The sequence below is a fragment of the Hyperolius riggenbachi genome, chromosome 1 (genome assembly GCF_040937935.1).
Source record: "Hyperolius riggenbachi isolate aHypRig1 chromosome 1, aHypRig1.pri, whole genome shotgun sequence".
In the NCBI taxonomy this organism is placed as follows: domain Eukaryota; kingdom Metazoa; phylum Chordata; class Amphibia; order Anura; family Hyperoliidae; genus Hyperolius; species Hyperolius riggenbachi.
This window is the reverse complement of record NC_090646.1, coordinates 340,763,746-340,780,112: the sequence shown is the minus strand read 5'-3', so window position 1 is coordinate 340,780,112 and position 16,367 is coordinate 340,763,746. Positions and strand designations below refer to the sequence as shown.

General features: G+C 45.2%; 1 protein-coding gene across 1 annotated transcript in view; it reads right to left on the bottom strand.

The window, feature by feature from the left end:
• Positions 1-14,112: 14,112 nt before the first annotated feature.
• Positions 14,113-16,367, bottom strand: part of EFNA2 (ephrin A2) — a 413,760-nt gene continuing 411,505 nt past the window's right edge. The window contains exon 4 of the mRNA XM_068271217.1: positions 14,113-14,463. Within this exon, the coding sequence (XP_068127318.1) occupies positions 14,345-14,463 (119 nt within the window). The 3' untranslated portion in view covers positions 14,113-14,344. The remainder of the gene's footprint in view (positions 14,464-16,367) is intronic.

Sequence of the window (16,367 nt, the reverse complement as noted above, 5' to 3'; positions counted from 1 at the left end):
TGTGTGTATTTATATACTCATCTCTGTATTTTTGTAACCAGCATGCTAATGTGGTCTGTGGGATACAGAGTTCTTAGGTATATTTGTTCTTGAGCATATATACTGAAATAATGCAGAGGAAAATATCTAATGTTCCCCTGTGGATATCTGCGGCAGCTGAGTGCTTGACATTGGCCTGGTGTTCTTTTTTAGTACAAAGCTACCATTTTCCACCACCTTACTTACGGTATATTGCTAGGAAATGCATGTTATAAAATACAGATTTCGCTTTTACAGTGGGATGTCACTAACATTCCCTCTGTGACAAAATGCCTAAGAACCATTTATCTGTGTAAGTAAATGATTGTATCTTTATTACTAGGGAATAAATGTTTTTCTACTACCCTGTCACCTACTGAAAACATAACATATGAACTATGTGCAGTGAATAACAAGTGGGGCTGTATTCATAATATGCCAAAAAGGACATATTTGCCAGGTTTAGCAGGAATAAAAGAAAGAGAGGGTTTGTATTATGTTTGCCAGGAGTAAAACAAGATTTCATAAACATGATACTTTTCAATGGTTAACTGAACAAATGTTTCACAGTACAAGCTTTCAGGGATCCAGACCTCTATTTTAGGTGTATTTTCAGATGAAAGCTTCCATCAACAAATATGCCTAAAGAAGGGGACTAGCTCCCTGAAAGTTTGCAACATGAAACATTGTTTTAAGAAAGCTATTAAAAAGTATTATCTTTACAGTATCTTGTACCTATTTATATACACACGATTGGTTCACATGATGACCAGGGGCCCCGGGCCCCTCTCACTGGCCGGGGCCCCAAGGCCAACATGCGATACCTGGAGGGGAGTGCAGGTGGGCCTGGACCTCTCACACCCAGGCTCTGGACCTCTCACATCCAGAAAACCCACCAACACTGCCTCCATACTGAATGCTAAATCCAACACACACAAGCAATAGAACACAGCAGTACATGCATCCAGCTACATTTGAAATTGGTCAGCAGGTGCTCGTCAGCCAATAAGGATGCACTGTCATACACCCTTTACCTGCCATACCACATCTAGCAGCCATTAGCATTCAGGTGGGAGGCTTCAGTTGGACGCCATCGCAAGATTGCATCGCTAGCAGGACCGCCCCGTGCAGGCATTCCTCCCACAGGGGTCCCTCCCTAACCGCTCACCTGTCCGCCATGTCCTAGAGCTGAAAGAAAACGTTTAAAAACACACGATTGGTTCACATGATGGCCAGGGGCCCCGGGCCCCTCTCACTGGCCGGGGCCCCAAGGCCAACACGCGATACCTGGAGGGGAGTGCAGGTGGGCCTGGACCTCTCACACCCAGGCTCTGGACCTCTCACATCCAGAAAACCCACCAACACTGCCTCCATACTGAATGCTAAATCCAACACACACAAGCAATAGAACACAGCAGTACATGCATCCAGCTACATTTGAAATTGGTCAGCAGGTGCTCGTCAGCCAATCAGGATGCACTGTCATACACCCTTTACCTGCCATACCACATCTAGCAGCCATTAGCATTCAGGTGGGAGGCTTCAGTTGGACGCCATCGCAAGATTGCGTCGCTAGCAGGACCGCCCCGTGCAGGCATTCCTCCCACAGGGGTCCCTCCCTAACCGCTCACCTGTCCGCCATGTCCTAGAGCTGAAAGAAAACGTTTAAAAACACACGATTGGTTTACATGATGGCCAGGGGCCCCGGGCCCCTCTCACTGGCCGGGGCCCCAAGGCCAACACGCGATACCTGGAGGGGAGTGCAGGTGGGCCTGGACCTCTCACACCCAGGCTCTGGACCTCTCACATCCAGAAAACCCACCAACACTGCCTCCATACTGAATGCTAAATCCAACACACACAAGCAATAGAACACAGCAGTACATGCATCCAGCTACATTTGAAATTGGTCAGCAGGTGCTCGTCAGCCAATCAGGATGCACTGTCATACACCCTTTACCTGCCATACCACATCTAGCAGCCATTAGCATTCAGGTGGGAGGCTTCAGTTGGACGCCATCGCAAGATTGCGTCGCTAGCAGGACCGCCCCGTGCAGGCATTCCTCCCACAGGGGTCCCTCCCTAACCGCTCACCTGTCCGCCATGTCCTAGAGCTGAAAGAAAACGTTTAAAAACACACGATTGGTTCACATGATGGCCAGGGGCCCCGGGCCCCTCTCACTGGCCGGGGCCCCAAGGCCAACACGCGATACCTGGAGGGGAGTGCAGGTGGGCCTGGACCTCTCACACCCAGGCTCTGGACCTCTCACATCCAGAAAACCCACCAACACTGCCTCCATACTGAATGCTAAATCCAACACACACACAAGCAATAGAACACAGCAGTACATGCATCCAGCTACATTTGAAATTGGTCAGCAGGTGCTCGTCAGCCAATCAGGATGCACTGTCATACACCCTTTACCTGCCATACCACATCTAGCAGCCATTAGCATTCAGGTGGGAGGCTTCAGTTGGACGCCATCGCAAGATTGCGTCGCTAGCAGGACCGCCCCGTGCAGGCATTCCTCCCACAGGGAGTGTGTTGGATTTAGCATTCAGTATGGAGGCAGTGTTGGTGGGTTTTCTGGATGTGAGAGGTCCAGAGCCTGGGTGTGAGAGGTCCAGGCCTACCTGCACTCCCCTCCAGGTATCGCGTGTTGGCCTTGGGGCCCCGGCCAGTGAGAGGGGCCCGGGGCCCCTGGCCATCATGTGAACCAATCGTGTGTTTTTAAACGTTTTCTTTCAGCTCTAGGACATGGCGGACAGGTGAGCGGTTAGGGAGGGACCCCTGTGGGAGGAATGCCTGCACGGGGCGGTCCTGCTAGCGACGCAATCTTGCGATGGCGTCCAACTGAAGCCTCCCACCTGAATGCTAATGGCTGCTAGATGTGGTATGGCAGGTAAAGGGTGTATGACAGTGCATCCTGATTGGCTGACGAGCACCTGCTGACCAATTTCAAATGTAGCTGGATGCATGTACTGCTGTGTTCTATTGCTTGTGTGTGTTGGATTTAGCATTCAGTATGGAGGCAGTGTTGGTGGGTTTTCTGGATGTGAGAGGTCCAGAGCCTGGGTGTGAGAGGTCCAGGCCCACCTGCACTCCCCTCCAGGTATCGCGTGTTGGCCTTGGGGCCCCGGCCAGTGAGAGGGGCCCGGGGCCCCTGGCCATCATGTGAACCAATCGTGTGTTTTTAAACGTTTTCTTTCAGCTCTAGGACATGGCGGACAGGTGAGCGGTTAGGGAGGGACCCCTGTGGGAGGAATGCCTGCACAGGGCGGTCCTGCTAGCGACGCAATCTTGCGATGGTGTCCAACTGAAGCCTCCCACCTGAATGCTAATGGCTGCTAGATGTGGTATGGCAGGTAAAGGGTGTATGACAGTGCATCCTGATTGGCTGACGAGCACCTGCTGACCAATTTCAAATGTAGCTGGATGCATGTACTGCTGTGTTCTATTGCTTGTGTGTGTTGGACCTATTTATATACGACTAGCGGAAGACTCACAAGTATTAGAGTGTAAATAAGATGTATAAATGAGCTCTTATCAGGGACAGCCATATCAAAGTAATGTTATGTGTGAAACATGTCCTAGCCACCATGCCTACCACATATGTTCCAGTACATACTGATTCTTAGCAGACTGCACCACCTTCCCCTTATCATTCTTGTGCACTTTGGTGGAAAAGAAACTTAGCTTACAGCTGCTCTTGGGGGGAATGCACACTACCTCTTAGGATCCTGCCATATGGACTGCTGTCTCCATCTCTTTCTGACAAAAGGATAATCACACAGTTTTGCCACTGAGGTAATCTGTTGCAAGATGATTTGTCAATATGGGGCATGTCACAGGGGATTCTGTTACTATGGGAATTGTCACTAAAGGGTTTGTCATGGGAGCTTTGTCACATAATGATATGTCATTAAGGGGTCAGTCATATGGGTAACTTACTAAAAGGTATGTCACTAAAGAGTCTGTCACATGGTTATCTGTTGTTAGGTGGTCTGTCACAGGGTGATCCATCAGTATGAGGATTGTCACTAAGTAATCTGTCAATAAGGATTTATCACAGGATGATCTGTCACAAAAGATTCTGTCCAAAGGGTCTGTCAAAGGGGTATCTGCTACAGAATGATCTGTTACCAAGGGGTCTGACACCTATCACTAAAAGGTATGTTACGAAGCACCATGTCACAGGGTTAGATAGGTGGTCTACAACTGGGGATCTGTCATAGGATGCTCTGTGACTAAGTGTTTTGTCATTGGGAGCAACTGTCTCTAAAGGCCCATACACACATTCAAGGAATCTCACCTGGTGGGGATGGGAGCCCGATCCCTCGGCCGACCTTGCAGAGCCAAAGCTAACAGACACGTCGCTAGCCTGTAGGATAGCTACATGTTCTTTTGCTATGTGTGTGTGTGGGGGGGGGGTGCATAGGACTTATGGGGCAGCCTGGTTGTGAGCTTGGGAAGTGGGGAGAAGAGTGCTCTTGACCTTACTTGGCCAAAGTAATACACCAGGTAAGATAGCTGGCTGAGCGGTGAAGAGGGGTTGGGGGCTGCCAAATATATGCTGGATTCTTGACAGAATGGAAACGTTTCCGAGTAGAGTACCAGGGGAAATGTACTACTAATTTAAGTCCAAAGGACGGCCCTATAAGGTACTAGAGGTCAATAGTTGTAAGGTACACAACATATAATATACAGGACATGTGAAGAGACCTCTCCACATGAGTACGTGTGGGAGGCTCACATGCTCTACAGGTGTGCTCAGGTTTTCTCTGATCCCCCACCTCAATAATATGTGATTTGTAGGGAGGGGTGTAACTATCTCATACACATGTAGGGCTGAGCAGTGACAGATGTAGGTCAGTAGGCCATTGTAACCAATGGGTAAAAAATCAAGGCCCTGTAGAAAGTCTACTGCTCAATAAACTGTGGTAATAACATAAGAGGGTGAAATATATACAATGACACCAGCTTCAACATGTTTCACCCTAAAAGGCTTTATCAGGAAAAAATAGTGTACAGTGCAACAAAATATACAATAGAGACATAAGAGCCCCCACCAAAAAATTCCCAGCAGCAACAGCAAAAGTCAGAGCTGAGTTGCCAAATGAAGCTTTAGGTTAAATATCTGTGATACTTCAGGTAGATGCCTCCCACTGGGTGTGGTCCTACTCCACCCTTGTGTTGTCCAATACATGGTGCAGGAAACCATATGTGTATAGTAAGGGAAACCAGGGCCACCCTCTACAGGCATGGAGTAAATCTGTGAGGGCGTTTGCAAGTGTGCATACTAAACTAGGTCACATTGCTGGTTTGACATCACTTCCTGGATACAGCTTAGCTAGACCAGGTCACATGATCAGTCTAACATCACTTCCTGAATATAGCCTGATTGCCCTGGATACCTATATCAACACTAAGGGTGGCACAATGTATCAACACATAGCCTAACATGAAAGTCTGTATTGCAGTAATGCCCTACATAGGGATCTCACCTGCTGGTGGTTGCTAATGCTGCGATCACCACTATACTAAGGTGAAACAGGTGAGGAAAGGAGGTATATATGCAAATCCGCTCCCCCCGTATGTGTGCAAATATAGGTGGTATAATGAGTATGGTAATGCAAGGCAGTGTGCATCGTTGCTGATGATGCCAGGCGGTGTTCACAACAGGAGATCGCGCCCGGGGTCACCCGTCATGGATAATGAGGCGTGGCCACTGGTAGCGCATAACCAGTTGCCCAGCAACTAGACACATATAAACGTATGAAAACATTCCTCCGCAAGCGTTAAATAAATCGGCTGTGCATCACAACCAAGCATCAGTGGGAGCGGGTACCCCTAATCAATTCCATCCCGCTATCTCATATAGGTGTCCGAATGAATGGATCTGCCTGTTAAGGTTGATACAAATTCGGAGAATGATGCTGTACAGACATCCTCCGCTAGTGATGTTTTCTGTTGTTATGAAGGAGGGCGAAGAGACAATGACCAGCAGACGATGCAGCAGCTTCAATCAGTCGGAAGGGGTTGGAAATAGCATTGTGATTGGTAATGTTTAGGCATCGGGGTTGTTCCAACAGGACAGATCCTTAACAACCCCTCATGTCAGAGCAATATTGTTCATCTGCCACTGTACATACATTTCGATTGTCCACTGAAAGGTCATTATCGGCCATTTCAGCTGACAGTTATTGCATATGTGCGTGTAGCTTAACATTTGAAAAGAAAACATCTTGCTTTTAAAACAGAGAATATTCCAGTGTACTGAGGTTGTGTGCCACCTTTACCTAGATAATGTAATTGCAGAATATTTCTATGAATTATTTGTAGTGCAGCTGCACATTGCATGTCAGCAGACCATGGCACCTATGCACTTAACTTTTCTTTTTCTCACAGGAGATGTTTTTATGCCTTGTCAATAAAATACATATTAAGCCACCAGCAAGCAAGGAAACATTTTGAATACATTTGATATTAATTTTCTTCCCACTTTTTAGTATTGTTTCATTTGTTAGGTGCTGAAAAGCTATTTTGTAGGTAAGATGAAAATGTATATCCTAGGAGAAAATTCAGGACATATAAATATAGTCCCACATAGGACACTGGATGTGGTTACAAGCCCATCTGTTACCTGATCCATGTTAGTATAGTATAGTATCCCCTGATGCAAGCAAATCTGATCATCAGCCTGGTGGAATGTAGCTTGTCTGAAAAGCAGTGACCTGCTCTTCCCACCTCCACCCCCATTGTGACTGTACTTCCCACCTTCTCCCATGATGAATAATTCTTGTAAATTTTCATCTGGATTAGAGATGGCCCAAACAGTTCGCCGGCCAATGGTTCCAGGCGAACTTTGGGTGGTTCGCGATCGCATGCGAACGCGAACTTTCCCGGAAGTTCGGTTCGCCCCCATAGTGCACCATTAGGGTCAACTTTGACCCTCTACATCACAGTCAGCAGGCCCGTTGTAGCCAATCAGGCTACACTATTTCCTGGAGCCACCCCACCCCTTATATAAGGCAGGCAGCGCCAGCCATTATAGTCGTTTGTGTCCCTGTAGTAATTAGTGAAGGGAAAGCTGCTGGCAGACTCTCATAGGGAAAGATTTGTTAGGTTGTAAGCTTGTAAGCTTCTTAGCTTGCTACTGGCTGATTGTTATTCCTAAAATAGCACCCCACAACAGCTCTTTTGAGAGGTAATCTTGTTCTTGTGCTTTTTTTTTTCCCCTGCACCTTTCTCCCTCCTCCTCCTCCTCCTCCCTCCCGTCTTGTCTTCCAGGGATTTGTAGGATGTCAAAAGCCAGCTTACATACATTGGCCGGGAATCGAACCCAGGTCAACTGCTTTGAAGGCAGCTATGCTCAGCACTATGCCACCAATGCTACATGCTGAAGCCATCAACCTCTGGGTTATGGGCCCAGCACACTTCCGCTGCACCACTCTGCTTACGTTTGCATATAACCTTCAAGTTTAAGAAGGGTACATTAGTTGAAATAGTTACACTACTATCTATGTTACAGCAAGGCCCTAATGACACTTTCTCTTACGGGGCTATGGCCACCGATTGGCCCATGTGGTAAAGCAAGGTATAAAAACCAAAGTACACCTAGCAGAGGATGGTTTCGATCCATCGACCTCTGGGTTATGGGCTCAGCACGCTTCCGCTGCGCCACTCTGCTGCTGTACAGCAGATGCTTTGCTGTAGGAAAAAGTGAGTGAGACCGCTTAGCCGTACGGAAGAATGGGCACTTCTTTGCCTACGTCCACGGCCGGCCTTTGACCTGAGCGACGGGAGCTATCGCTCAGGGCGCCGGGCTGCCGGCTTCCAAGGGGGGGCGCCGCGCCATGCTCCTGCCGCATATTGTATATGTTTACTGCTGCGGCAGCTGCGGGCTCCAGCTTGGTTGCGCGGTCTGAGACGAGTCTCCCTCTGGCTCTGCCCCCTGGTGCCGCTGGGGGTGATGGGGGCGAAGACCAGCAACGGCTGCGGTGCTGTCTCTTGGAGGCGGTGTGAGACTCCGCCCCGCACCCGGCAGCGTGATAGGGGATGGAAGCACGCAGAACGTGGTGTACCAGCCACCCTGCCCTGCCCTGCCCTGGCTGTCTGCCTCCTGTGACTGTCCTCGAGTCGAGACCTGGTCATCTCCCCACCCAAGTGACCAGCAAAAGTAAGGCTCCGCTCCCCATCCCCAGTACCCCAACATATGCTTTTGTAACTGCTATTCTATCTATCTATGCTTGATACATACATGATGGGGGGCATCTGCCTAACTAAAAGGGGATCTGGTAGCCTAAGCCTTATATATATATATATATATATATATATATATATATATATATATATATATATATATATATGTATGTATGTATGTATGTATGTATGTGTGTCTTAGGCTACCAGATCCCCTTTTAGTTATTTATTTATTTATTTTTTATTTGTTGTATTTATAAAGCGCCAACATATTATGCAGCGCTGGACATTAATTTAGGTTACAGACAATATTTAGGGGTGACAAACAGCAATATGACAATACAGGAATACAAGAAAACCAGATCACACAGCACAGTATGAGTACAAGGTAATGCTTAGTCAGTCACTGGATGGGAGCATGGAGTTAGGCAAGTTAGGTTCACTCAAATGCATAGCATGGGTGCACAGTAATAGAGGTGCATGATCAGGTAGGACACAAAAGGAGTGAGGACCCTGCCCAAAGGCTTACAATCTAGAGGGAGAGGTAGGGACACGAGAGGTAGGGGACCAGAGTTCGGCTGTGGGTTTAGAGCAATTGTGAGGGGTGGTAGGCAAGAGTGAAAAGGTGAGTTTTGAGGGCCTTCTTGAAGGTGTTGAAGGAGGGGGCTGCCCTAATGGGTGGAGGTAGGGAGTTCCATAGTGTCGGAGCGGCTCTTGAGAAGTCTTGGAGGCGTGCATGGGACTGGGTGATGCGGGGGACGGTCAGGCGAAGTTCATTGGAGGAGCGGAGTGAGCGGCAGATTCCCGCCTGACTCCCCCTATCACATATGTATCAAGCATAGATAACAGTTACAAAAGCATATATTGCCAATATATGCTTTTGTAACTGTTATTCTATCTATCTATGCTTGATACATACATGATAGGGGGAGTCGGGCGGGAATCTGCCTAACTAAAAGGGGATCTGGTAGCCTAAGCCTATATATATATATATATATATATATATATATATATATATATATATATATATATATATATAAATATATATATATATATATACACACACTAAGTGTCTGCCTATATATACACTAAAGGGGGGATCTGCCTACAAGACTAGTGGCCTATATACACTAAGGAGTGGGGGGGGTCTAGGCTACTAGTCTTGTATATGTAGGCAGATCCCCCCCTTAGTGTATATATTATATTGTGTGCGTGTGTGAAGAGGATGAATGGGGGCGGCACCAAAATCTGGTTACGCTCAGGGCGCTGTGAAACCTAAGGCCGGCCCTGCCTACGTCTCTGTGGTGCAATCAGTTAGCGTGTTCGGCTGTTAACCGAAAGGTTGGTGGTTCAAGCCCAGAGAGAGAAAGAGATGATTCTACATGGCTATCTGGGGTTCTCTTTGGACAACTGTTGAATGCAAAAGGCAAGGCTGTCCCTGGGTGGGCTTGAACCACCAACCTTTCGGTTAAGAGCTGAATGCTCTAACCGATTGTGCCACAGAGACTGTGCATGCAGTTGCTGTTTAATTATTTTATGGGGATGTATGTGTGTCTTTTGGAGGGAGGAAGTAAGTCTGCTCCAAGAAGTTTCAGCATGTAGCGTTGGTGGTATAGTGGTTGACCTGGGTTCGATTCCTGGCCAATGTATGTGAGGTTGCTTTTGACATCCTACAAATCCCTGGAAGACAAGACAAGACAGGAGGAGGAGGGAAGGGAGGAGGGGATTACACTCCCTGATTGATGTATACACATGCAAGATGTGTGAAAGCACTTTAGGCTGGCAATTTAGCATTCAATGTAATTTCTGCCCTTAAAACGCTGCTTTGCATCAAATCCAGACTTTTCCCCAGGACTTTTGACATGTATTCCACTCCGCCATGTCCCCCTTCAGGTGCTAGACCCCTTGAAACATCTTTTTGATCACTTTTCTGGCCAGCATAATTTTTTCTAGTTTTTCAAGTTCGCCTCCCCATTGAAGTCTATTGCCGGTCGCGAAAGTTTGCGCAAACCGAACTGTTGCGGAAGTTCGCGAACCCAGTTCGCGAACCGAAAATCGGAGGTTCGGGCCATCTCTAATCTGGATTTGTGTTGCTGCTGGTATCGCTACTAACCTAGGTAAGGTAGGTGAGGTAAGTTAGGCAAAGTAAGGTTTGATGTCAAGATGCTAATCAATGCAGAAGTCGAGCTAGGATTATAGGTTGCATTATTATTATTATTTAGTATTTATATAGCGCCAACATCTTCCGCAGTGCTGTACAAAGTATATCGTCTTGTCACTAACTATCCCTCAGAGGAGCTCACAATCTAATTCCCAACCATAGTCCTATGTCTATGTATGTATTGTGTAGTGTATGTATTGCAGTCTAGGGCCAATTTAGGGGGGAGCCAATTAACCTATCCGTATGTTTTTGGGATGTAGGAGGAAACCAGAGTGGCCGGGGGAAACCCACACAGACACAGGGAGAACATACAAACTCCTTGCAGATGTTGACCTGGCTGGAATTTGAACCAAGGACCCAGAGCTGCAAGGCGAGAGCGCTAACCACTACGCCACCGTGCTGCATTAACGGAATAGTATCAGCTGAGCAAAGGGTTAATGATAGATTCAGAGTGTTTAGCATTGGGCATCATTTCAAGGCTTAAGCTAAGGTGAAAGGTTGCCATAAAGTTAGGTAGGGAGTAGTATTCAGATTATGTATAATGTTAAAGTTAGAGTTGTAAAGGAGATAGCAGACCGGTAGGGGTTAAAATTATGATTAGCCACTGACCGTTGGAAAGCGGATTTGATTAGCCTAGCTGGGGTGTGGTGTCAGGAGCAGGGGAGCCCATGTGGGAGCACAGGAAATCAGGATATCTGGGTTTTTTTTATGTACCCTGATACCCTGTGTAACCCAATAAAATGGCATCAAAATATGGTCCGTATTGCCCAGCAGATGTCAATGGATTACATGGTAGCTGACCTATATATACACAACACATAGAACTATACAAAAATAGAGAAAGCCTTTGTTCACAGATTTGTCACTCAGCAAAAACTGGCCAAAGATGTGAGATCAATTTTACCTGACTTAACTAAAGGGAACAACCGGTCCACTCTTAAAAATACTCCCAGTTGCTAATTGTACCTGCAACAAAAACTAGTAAGAGAGCTCTCTAATCATGATTCTATAGAAATCAGAAGAGAGGTAAAGCTGAGGGCAGTTGGATGATGCCTGTATGTAGCTACCATCTTATTGTCTATGGTACATTTTATACATAAATCATACAAGAGATAATAAGTAAACATGTAGTATAATTCTGAAAGCCCTTTTAGAAATTACACAAATGAATGAGAATGATGCTGGCACCATAATGGCTGTGAGGGTACACAAAGCAGCAGGAGGGGTGCATATGCAGCCATATACTGGCAATGTCTCTCCATTCTAAAGGAACAGCATTGCAGAGTTTGCAGGCAACACCTCCCTCAAATCTAACACAGCTCATGTTTCTGGCCCAACTTGTGGCCCTATAGAGTCCCATTCATGCACTTAATTGAATGATAATGAATGGAGGAATCTGAGCAGGTAATATTTGCAATATCTCAGTAAAGCCAGCCTGATAGTTTGGACACCCTCCCAGGGATTATGTTGCCAGGGTTTAGTTGGTCTTTAAGGTATATAGAATATGCTGCTGATGGTGTTGAAATAATATTACTGCTCTGTAATACAGTACTTCAGAGTTATAATAAATGTCAAGGTGAGTTTCCCAGAGGTGAGAAAAGAGAAAACCTGGAAGAGAATTATTAAATATTCTATTTCAAGTTTATAGATCCTTTTTAAAATATGTAAGCCGAGGCAGGAGGAAAAAAAACAAGAGTGGATAAAATGTATTTTATTGCAAGTTTTTGCTTCCTAGTCTATAAATCATACAACTTCCATAAAATTCATTGTCAGCAATACATAGAAAATCACAGTATACCTGCTGGCTCTATTTACACACATGGATGAAGAATGTCTGAGACTTGCACCTATAGCAAGCGGATGGATAATCAGCGATGACATGGAAGAATCACATATAGAGAGTAAAACAGACAAAGTTTAGGTTTGCACTTGCCACTGGAGCGTAGGAGCTTGAGAAATAACACCACTTTTTTCATTTTTTTTTTCTTGCTGTAATAAAAAGTTGATGGGTTTAGAGAAGACAAATCATCACACAGAACGTAAGTGCAAGTTAGAAATTCTTGTTAATATTCCGCTACTTTAATGGCCCATACTCACGAGGGACTTTTGTCGCCGCAACACGCGGCGCGCGCGTGTTGCGGCGACAGGTCGCCCGTGAGTATGGGCCGTCACACGCGCGCGCACACCGAACTGTCGCCCGTCGCTCATGTCGCCATGCGATTGAAAGTTTCAATCGCATGGCGACAGTCGCCGCCGCACCTCCCCCGCAACTGTCGCTAGTCCGCGTGAGTACGCGGACTAGCGACAGCAACCTCCATTGTGGTAAATGGAGCTTCCGGCGGGGGGAGGAGGAACGTCGGCGACAGCTTCCGTCTCGCCGCTGGTCCCTCTTCCGCGTGTGTACGCGGAGGGACCTGGCGAGGAGCTGTCGCCGGCCTGTCGCCCACACGCTCACGTGTGCTGGCGACAGGCAACATTTGCAGCCCGTGAGTACGGGCCATAAGCGGAGATGTCATGGATACATACACATTACAGCCATTAATTTACTCTTTGTAACTGCTCTATTTTTTCCTTTCTTTTTACACCTGATTTCCTTTGTAAACTACTCTCAGAGGCAGTCAACGTAGCTTTATTTCTGTTTTTTAAATTATTTTATTTATTTTTTTATTTAAATTACTTATTTCTTGCAGCAATATTAAATGTTCTCTGTTATTTTGTTTTTAATGAATATCTTTGTAAATTGGCACTAGATTTTTCTTTTTAAAGTAAAAGAATTACTTAGAAATTCTGATGCATATACAAACTGAATATGTTAAACTTTTTTCTTCCTCTATTTTTTTTTTTTTACTTAAAAATATATAGAATATATTTGTAATGGCTGTGTGTTTGATAGTCAGCACTATTTCTTCATCTATTCTCTCTCTCTCTCACATTGGATGATCAATGAATTAAATACAGAACGACTCCCCCAGCCCGCCTCCCCCACCCTCCCTCTACAATGGGCAGTTCAAGAGAGGTACTGCTCTCCCTCTGTGAACATGGTTTGGTACAGGATAACAGAAGGCAGTATGCATTTTTTAAATTACAATACTGATATCAATATACTTGCAAATGAATCTATGTTCCTATGAACAAGTATTCTATGGTGAAAAGGCAATACTCTGAAGACTGAATCAATAATCATCACATGGTACATTCCATCAATTAAGAGCTTAATAGAGTGATTCACAGTGGAAGGTTAATCATTTAACACTGGCTGTTCAGGTGATGTTACCATGAAGAACAGGATAATAGAAAATCTGAATTTCCACAAAGGAAACTGACATTATAAGAATCTTAGGTGTGATTTTCTGTCAGAATGAAAAGAAGCACTGGAAAACTATTACGGAAAACAATTGGTCTTTTGGCTGCCTCGTGTAGTCTTTGAAACAAAAGGGGCATAAATACCAATCTTGGTTCCTCCACAGATGCACCTCACATGTCCACAAAATATTTCACATGAAATGAAAACAATCCAAAACATTTGTAGGAAAATTGGGGTGGACTATGACAGGAGAATGGAAAGAAATGTCAAATGGAAACAGTCAGGGTGAACTGGATCCCATTACACGCATATTGGAAAAGAATCTCCACAATTATGTTGCTCTACCGGTGCAAAAGCAAGAAACATACTAAGAATACAAAATAAAAAGACTATACATTTGGTCTGAAAATGTAAAAAGCAAGTTACTGGAAAGCTCCAAACTCCAGCCAACCCGCATTTGGGGACTTCAATTGAATCAGCTTTTCACCCTCAGAAATAGATAGTTCACAATGTTTATATGAGGGTAATTCCACTAGCTGGTTTATGTTCCTTTTGCATGCTGTTCAATAGTTCTGTATATCCTGATCTTAGAGTTCTTCATCTGTTCCTTTTTTAACTTCTCCTTTAAGCTGATTTTAATCCTATTGCCATCAAACAGCTACAATACAATAATAGTCCAAAAGAGAAGAAAACCAAGGCTGGAGTGAGGGACCCTGAGGCTTAGGCCCGAATTATTGCTGGTGAAGATAGGCTCCGGAGATTCATAAAGAGAATCATCTAATGGGGAAGAAAATATAAGCATCAGTGCTCCTGTCTTTCATTGGTTCATAACTACAGTCTTTTTTGGTATACAGTCACATTGTGACCAAATAAAAAGAACGGAATTAGCAGAACTGAACAGAGACCAGAAGCTTACAAAGTATAGAAATAGACATTCAGAATGCCCAGAAGGAAAACAAGTCATATATCAATGTTCATTGTGAAACGCCTTCATAGACAGTATTATTGCAAACATAAGCATTTGCATTACATTGCAAAGAATGGAGAGCAAAAGTAAATGAAACCCACGTGAACACCCTCCTTGTACATAGTATATTGTACATTGCAAACCAAACTTATTACACACAGATAAAACCATATACAATATTCTTCAATTCACTAAACAAAAAAGAGAGTAAGGCTGTCACTAACCCAGAAATATGTTATTCCAAAAAAGACTGGAAAGGACCCAGATGTCCTGTTTTATATACAGTATTAGGGGTTTTTTTCATCTTAAAGGGGTAAGAAGACAGGAGCAGAGAATGTATTTCCCCGAGCAGCTGCCTTGTAATGTAACTGTCTCCTATTTTATTACATTTGAATTTCAATATCTGCCTATCACTTTGACAGGTATATAGGTCATTATGACATTTTGAGGTCATAGGCTGCATAGCACTGAATAGTTACTGTACCCTGTATCAGAGCAGGGACAAGGTCCTCCAGCACCCAAGGCTGAGACACCGAAGTGCGCCCCTCTATCCCTCCAACCCCAGCTGTCACACACTGATTGCTGTTAGACTAAGAGGGCCACAGGGCCCACACCCTCCCCAACACCTTAATATCTAGTTATCTGGCTTGCAGTCACTGCCATGTATCCCCTTTTCGTATTTCTTTCTGCTTCATACACAATTAGGAATGACAGCTGAATGAATTGTGCGCCCCCTCCTACACTGCGCCCTGAGGCTGGAGCCTCTCCAGCCTATGCCTTGGCCCGGCCCTGCCCTGTATGCTGCAAAGCTTAGCTATGTGTCTATTTTATTATGCCATTTACTGGTCAAGTCCGGAAATATTGGAATTACGTAGCTAAACAAGTAAAGCCTAGACCACTGTTTATTTTCAATCATTTCTTGGCTATAATGGCTTTCTATACACTTCTGCTTATTTCATTTTTAAAGAATAACTGAACTTAGCCCTCAAATTTCAGATATCCCAATGCCCGGCATCTAAAGCAAAAACATAAATTGCTCAGCCTGACGAAGCAGCTGAGATACCCCTGGATTAAACTTCAATAAACCCCTTTGAACTTTTATTGGCTACAGCAGTCATCCTTGCTGCAGCTTCACTGAAGCACCACGGTTTAGCCTCCACAACACAGATCAGCTGACACTCTGAAGGCAGAGCCCACCGCTGCAGGTACCTCAGACCTCCCGATGTGTGTGGTGGGGTTGGGAGCATTACTTCCCCCACTACCTATGCACAACTGACGCCAGAGAGTGACCTACTCTGCCAACCACAGTGATCAGGGATTGTCTTACGCTCGATCACAGGCACAAAAGCCTATATGATGGACACCCATATGGGCACCTCCACCCACCTCACCCACCTCATCAGGTGAAACCTTTTCAGGTAGGGCAAGCATACTCTCTACTTATCCTATCAGCTCACTGTGTGCTTTACCCTTCTCTTTTTACCCTTAGGGCCTGTACACACTGAAAAACGCAAGCAAAATCGCAAGCGCATGCATTTTTCAAATCGCAAGTGCATGTAGTTTTAAAAACACTTTATGTGCGTTTTTTAAAATGCATGCGCTTTTCCCTGCATTTTTGATACATTTGCGTTTTTCTTGTAATTGCTGATTGGCTAAAGAATTCTTTGTTTTTTTTCTAGTTTACATTTCAACAGGAAGCAGGAAATTGCAGAGT